Consider the following 7,146-nt stretch of genomic DNA (forward strand, 5'->3'; position numbering starts at 1 on the left):
AGAGAAAGAAAGAAAGAAAGAAAGAAAGAAAGAAAGAAAGAAAGAAAGAAAGAAAGAAAGAAAGAAAGAGAGAGAGAGAGAGAGAAAGAAAGAAAATGTGGTCCAAATTAGTCTTAAACCAAATGATTTTTAGAGACGGAGCTGAGTGGATCTGGGAATCTGCTTCTTCGGCAAATTTGTTGACGACTTCCTATCACTTTCAAATTAATCCATCTTAGCATCCGGGAGTAAAGGAGAATCTTTGCTTTGTGTGATGAAGGTGTCTTGCCCCTCCCTTTGCCTAACCTGTCCCCGCCCTGCTCACAACCTCAGTGTGTTCACACGGAAGAGAAACCCCTGAGACCAGGCCCTTCCTGGGTACCTCCCACCACACCTATTCACTTAGCCCCTCCCTAAACCCTTCTTTTACTGGAACCTGTTGGTAGTTTTGTTTTGTTTTGTTCTGCTTTGCTTTGCTTTGCTTTGTTTTGTTTTGTTTTGTTTTGTTTTGTTTTGTTTTGTTTTGTTTTGTTTTGTTTGAGACAGGTTTCTCTGTGTAGCCCTGGCTGTCCTAGAACCCACTCTGTAGCCCAGGCTGGCCTCGAACTCAGAAATTCGCCTGCCTCTGCCTCCCAAGTGCTGGGATTAAAGGTATGTGCCACCACTGCCCGGCTGTTGGTAGTTTTTGAAGGGCTACATTCACCAGCAACACTACACTACATTCCTGTTGTGGGGTATTCACAGAAAAGACTGCTGAGACGTAGGTTTAAGCCAATAGAAAGTCTTTAGTAGCTGGCTGGCTACTACACTGGGTATTCCAGATGCCAGCGTAGCCCTGAGCCTCTCTCTAAATGAGCTTTTAAGGACGAAAACCATATTCTGGGTTGACATACTTCAGTTAGCAAGAACAGTTAGCCAGAAGCAGAATTACAGAAGCCAAAAAGCAAGGTTAGTTCATGTGGAGACTTTCTTAGAACTGTGGACCTTGGTGGATTAGGTCTTTGTTTTCATTCTGGCTGGTGGCAGTGTCTATGTGCTGAGTTTTACAGTCGGGATGGCACTTCCATCATGGAGTCAGCTGTGCTAAGGTCTGGACCCTGTTACACCACTCCATATGAGCTTCCTATAGAATAGATGTAACACAGAACCTATTCTAGGTTCGTTTGCATTTCTGTAATTCACCATCGGGGCTCTTAATCCACCTGTGTAAGTGCTGTTAAGCTGCTGAAAACGTCTGGTTCCATTTACTTAGCATCCCTTGCCTGTTGATTGTCATCTCTAGCCAAACCCTAGTTCAAGCTGTTGCCCTAGCTTCCTGTTCTGGGCCAACTGCTTGAACCATAAGCTGGAGCGAGTCCTACCTGCCTCTGTATGAACTGCCTGCAGAGTCCTTAACAAGCACAGATTCCTTCAAGTGGGCTGGAGAGATGGCTCAGCAGAAGGGTGCCTTTGTAGAGGGCCCAGCTTCAGTTCCCACACTTCTCACCACCACAGCCTACCCTAGAGGCGGGGGAGACCTGGAGGCTGGGCTCCAAGCCTTGACCTTCCCCTCTGCTCTCGCGACTCGGGGGCCTGTTCTGCAGTGTGTTGCCCAGTCCTCCCGGCTTGCACGTCTCCAGCATGTAAGTCCCACTCTGTTTCCACCTGTAGCTTCCCCAAGGCCAGGGATCCCCAGGCCTCCTGTGCTGCTTAGTTTTGTCAACTTGGACAAGCGAAGGGCACCTGGAAAGGGAACCTCAGTTGAAAAGATGCTTCTATCAGATTAGCCAATAGGGGCCTTTTAATTATTTATTTATTGTTGTTATTACCATTATTAATGGCGAGGCAGAGTCTTGCTGTGTAGTTCTGGCTAGCCTGGAGCTCTCGACGGAAACCAGGCTGGCCTTGAACTCACAGACATCCACTTGCTTCTGCCTCCCAGGTGCTGGGATTAAAGGTGTGTGCCACTACACCCAGCAGTGGGCTTTTTATTGATTAGTGATTGGTGGAGTGGGAGGGCCCCACTCACTGTGGACAGCACCACCCCTGGGCAGGTGATCATGCAAGGTATTAGAAAGGCAGCTGAAGATAAGCCTGAAAGCAACAAACAGTGTCCCTCCTTGTTTCCACTTCCAGTCCTGCCTTGACTTCCTGCCCTGAGTTCCCACAAAGATGGACTGTGATATGGACTCATTAGCCAAATAAACCATCTCTTCCCCCCAAGTTGGCTTAGTTTGCTCAGTGTTTTATCACAACAGAAACATAACTAGGATACCTCCTGAGCGCCAAGGCCTTGGCACACCCACGCATGGACCTCTGTGTTTGGAGGTACCTCCCACATACTCCTGTCCACCCTGGGCTATGAGCTGCTGTGGTGGGGGTGGGGCACCGTGCATCTCACTTGACCTTTCTACTCTGCAGCCCTGTAACCAAGTAGGAGGTTGTGCAACGTTCTAGGGGGCTTGGGGAAGTGAGAAGGAAGAAAGGGAAGATGAAAGAGAGCCATTCATTAGCCTGAGGATGGGAAACAGAAAGGTTCAAGAACAGGGGGTTGCAAGGACAGAAGGTGGGAATCAAGAGTTGATTAGATAGATGACTAGACACGCTAGGGCTAATTGGGTGGAGGAAGTGCTGAGCCTAAGCCACAGATATGAGGCCATCAGTGCTGAGGGGCCATCTAGTGAGTGGTGGGTGAGTCACTAGAGACATCTTAGAAACCAGAGAAGAGCTGTTCAGTGACAGAGCAGCCCAGAATCAGATGCCCTGAAAGCTATGACACAAAGCAGCTATCCAAGTCCACCAGCTCCCCTCCTCCTCCCCTTCCTCTTCCTCTCCCCCTCCCCTTCCTTCTCTCCTCCCTCTCCCCCTCCTCTTCCTCGTCCTCAGGGAACAGACATCTTGTGTGCTGAAGAGGCAATGCACACTGCCCTCCTGAGAGCCACACAGCCCGGCTTTGCCTCAGTTTCTCCTGGACACAGCTTGAGAGGCAGCCAGGACAATCTCCCTTCCCCACACAGCCCTGCCCTGCCCTTTTCCAGTCACCTCAGCTCCTTGGACACCCTCTTCCTCTCTCTAGCCATTGAAAACAAAATTGAGGCCAAGAGATCAGAACAGACTATTGATCTTTTGATCTATTAAAGGGATGCAGCCTCTACTTTGTATAAGTACAGTAGAAGTGAACACACCTCAAAGCTAGAACTCAGAGCAGGGAGCGGGGTGGGACTTAACAATAGGAAAACACTGTGCCGTGATGGGGGTGGGGGGTCGTATAATATCTAGGCCAGTGGTTCTCCACCTGTAGGTCATGACTCCTTTGCTAAACCCCTATCTCCAAAAAACATACATTATCATCCAAATAGTAGCAAAATTACAGTTATAAAAGTTGCGATGAAATAATTTTATGGTTGGGGGTCACCACAGCATGAGGAACTGTATTAAAGGGTCACAGCATTGGAAAGATCGAGAACCACTGTGCTAGACCGTGGTTCCCATGGGTACCTTGGAAGATCTGAGGGTGACCTTGTTAGGCCATAGACTCCAAGAAAGCATGGTGACAGAAGTTGAGGAGACCCTAGGTGAAGCAGGCCTCTCTCCTCCCTACCCTGGAGCTGTGGCCATGTCCCTTATATTGGTTTCAGACATTCTGTCCCCTCTGCCCTGAGGCTTCTGAATCCACTGCATCTAAGGGCCGGCAGCCGGAGCCTCAATAGACACAGTGACCCTTAGGGGGCCGCAGCTTGACCTCAGTCCCCACTCCTGACTAGAATTGTAGGCCATTGCTGTGGAGTCTGAGCCGTCCCGGGAAGACAGCTGGATGCTCAGCCAGCGACACCGGCCCTCCTCACAGGCAAGCAGCACAGTGCCCTCGGGGTTGCTGTAGGCACACTGGCTGTGAGCTGCCCTCCCCTCCACAGCTAGATCCCAACTGCCTGCTGCCTCCCCGTCATCTAGCCCCAGGGCCCTGAAGCTCAAGTGGCCTGGGTTGACCGGGCATATCAGCTGCTCCTGCTTCAAGTTTGGCACCAACTGGCCCTTGAGGTATGCGGGGCCTGCACAGAAAGTATGGGTGTTGAAGATCTGGTTGTTGTAGAGGCGGAGCCAACTGGTGAGATAGGACAGATGGCAGTCACACTGCCAGGGGTTGCCAAGCAAAGCCAGGTTGAAGAGGTCGTAGTTGGTGTCAAAGATGCCCCCGGGGAGCGTGGTCAGCTGGTTCCTGGACAAGTTGAGGAGCTGAAGCCTGGACAGATTGTGAAAGAGAGCCGAGTGCAGGGCTGTCAAGTTATTGCTGTCCAGAGAGAGTTTAACCAACTGCTCGAGGTTCCTGAAAACATGCTCAGGAAGGTCGGTGATGGCATTGTGCGAGAGCGTGAGGGAAACAAGACGTGACAGGTTGGTGAAGGTCCCCTCGGGGATGGTCTCCAGCTGGTTGTAGGAAAGAGACAAGTGAAGCAGGCCTGGGTTGTGGGCGAAGAGACCCTCGGGCAGAGTCCGCAGTGCATTGTCCTTCAGGCTTAGAAAGGTCAGATTGTGCAGGGAGGAGAAGAGAGAGACCGGCAGGTGGCAGATGGCATTGTGCTGCAGCCATAACGTCTCCAGGCTGAACAGCTGTGAGAACAGATGTGGGGACAGCTCTGTGATGGCATTGCCGTCCAGGAAGAGCTCCTGCAGGCTGCTCAGACTGCCCAGCGCTCCCTCGGGGAGTCTGGCAAGCATATTGTTACTCAGCTTCAACATCTGCAGGCCGGTGAGTGACTGGAACGCCCCCTTAGGCAGCTGTGTCAGGAGGTTCTGAGCCAGGTTGAGGGTTCTCAGATACCTCAGAGACTGGAATAGTCTTCCCGGCAAGGTTCGGAGTTGGTTTCCTTGAAGTTGGAGGGACTCCAGGGTGTCCGTGTGGCAAAAGAGATCCTCAGGCAGACCCGCCAGCCTGTCAAAGTCCAGGGTGAGCTTCTCCAGTGAGCTCAGGTTAGAAAAGATGTGGGCACTGAGATTAGAGACGGGGCTGCCCGTGATCTCCAGGTCCTGCAGCCTGGGCAGTCCCCCAAAGGCATCGGGCTCTAGGTGACGGACCTGAGTGTTGAGGAAGACCACCTTGGTCAGGTTGGGGCTACCGCTGAAAGCCCTGGTCCTCACCGTGGTGAAGGCAGTCTCCACAAAGACAATGTCTGTGACGTGTGGGGGGATGTCCAGGGGGATGTCGGCCAGCTGCTCGTCTGAGCAGAAGACCTCCCTGCTGAAGCAGTCGCAGCCCACGGGGCAAGGCTGGGTGAGCCTTGCCAGGAACAGAAGTGAGGCCCAGCACAACCAGGCTCCCGGGAACATCGTCTGGATCCAAGGAGGACAGAAAACAAAACAAAAAGAGCGCCTTTAATATGGCCATCATAGTGCAGTGCCCAGAGCACTAAACGGTGAGTCCCCCAAGCAAGGTCAGGCTGTGAGTGAGAATCAACCCCTTGAAGGGTGCATGTGTGTTTTGGGGGACAGATGCATTGTTGGGGATAGAAACTAGGCTCAGTACGTGGTGGGAAAGCTTTACCACTGAACCCCAGTTTCAGGTTATGGCTTTAGCAGCTTGTTCCCATCGCCTTACAGCAGCAGCCTTGTGGAGGGTGATAGCCTAGTTCTCATTTCATGGAAGCAAAGGTATCACATTGCCGGTCCAGATACCCTGCAAATTAGTGGCCATGGACAGACCAAGATTTGGGTCTTCTGGAATGTTCGTGTTCTTTCCAGATTGAAGAACGATGTGGAAAGAGTCAAAAAGGCGATGGAGAGGGGCGTAGGTAGTGTGGAACTATTGGAGATAGTACTTATAACATGAGTAGATTAGCCTGAGTTGGAAATTTCTAACCCACAATCCTCTGGGTTGCCAGAGCTCAGCATATTTCAGGCCTGGCTGAAAGCAGCTCCTGCCCCATGCTCGTAGTTGGGTCAGCTAAAGGTAACACAACCCAGGGACTGGGCTCCTCAGAACTGTGCCAAGTGTGGCTCTACCCACCTGCCTGTTGCTCCCCATTGTCCCAGTCCCAGGGGACTTTCTAGGATCCAGACACAAAGGTTCTACAGGAAACCCAAGGGAGATCAAGCTTTTAGTTTACTAAATTTTCATTAAAGAAAGAAAAGAATGAAAGTCTAGCACAGAGGTTCTCAGCAGTGTGTGTGCCATTCGCAGTGCTCTGGAGGCTGGGGCAGAGATAGCGAAGGGGTTTTACTTTTAAGTTTAGTGGGCCAGCCTGGGGTAACTAGTAAATTCAGTAAGTTCACAGCTAGTTTGGGATGTATTAAGAGGTCCTGGCTCAAAACAAGCAACTAAAAACAAACAAACAAACAAACAAACAAACAAACAAACAACAAAAGGAGAAACCAAACCAAACCAACCAAACAAACAAACCAAAAAAATCAAAAGAAAACAAAACCTAAAAGACTGTCGCATCTATTAACTGGTCACAAATGAGTGCCTGCAGGTGCATTTTGGTTAGTCCCTGGTGGTCCCATAGGTCACACACACAAACTGGGAGCTCCGTACTGAAAGTCCCCATTTCTGAATTATCTGGAAACAATAGGTTCACATGCCCACCTGGCAAGACCAACTGGGGCTCAGTAGCCCCCACCCTTCAGAAGGCATGCACTTTGCAAACTACCATGGTGTTATTGGGCTCCCTTAGTCACATGACCTGTGGAAGTTAAAACCCCAGGAGTTCAAATCCCAGGCTCATGGCTTTCTAGTCTAGTGACCTTAGGCATGTTATTATCTGTGATTCAACTTCCTCATATGCAAACTGGGGATAATAACAGAACTGAGGATGTCATGGTGATCCTGATATCTAAATGAGCACGTTTCGTTTAGATCGGGGACCCAGGATAAATGAGCAGTTAGGAACGATGCTAACTGCTGTTGGATTGCAAGGTGTTGTCATTACAGAGAGAGTATTTGAACAAAAAAAGTCATAAGAAAATATCTTGTAGAGGCTGGGCGGTGGTGGCGCATGCCTTTAATCACAGGACTTGGGAGGCAGAGGTAGGTGGATTTCTGAGTTCTAGGCCAGCCTGGTATACAGAGTGAGTTCCAGGACAGCCAGGGCTATACAGAGAAACCCTGTCTCGAAAAAGCCAAAAAGCCAAAAAGCCCAAAAGCCAAAAAGCCAAAAAGCCAAAAAAGAAGAGAAGAGAAGAGAAGAGAAGAGA

The 7,146-nt window shown here is 50.3% G+C and overlaps 1 protein-coding gene across 1 annotated transcript in view; it reads right to left on the reverse strand.

Moving 5' to 3' along the window:
* Positions 1-744: 744 nt before the first annotated feature.
* Positions 745-7,146, reverse strand: part of Cpn2 (carboxypeptidase N subunit 2) — a 12,801-nt gene continuing 6,399 nt past the window's right edge. Inside the window, exon 2 of the mRNA XM_021185133.1 lies at positions 745-5,286. Coding sequence (XP_021040792.1) covers positions 3,640-5,286 — 1,647 coding nt within the window. The 3' untranslated portion in view covers positions 745-3,639. The remainder of the gene's footprint in view (positions 5,287-7,146) is intronic.

This window comes from Mus caroli, chromosome 16, assembly GCF_900094665.2.
Source record: "Mus caroli chromosome 16, CAROLI_EIJ_v1.1, whole genome shotgun sequence".
NCBI lineage: Eukaryota > Metazoa > Chordata > Mammalia > Rodentia > Muridae > Mus > Mus caroli.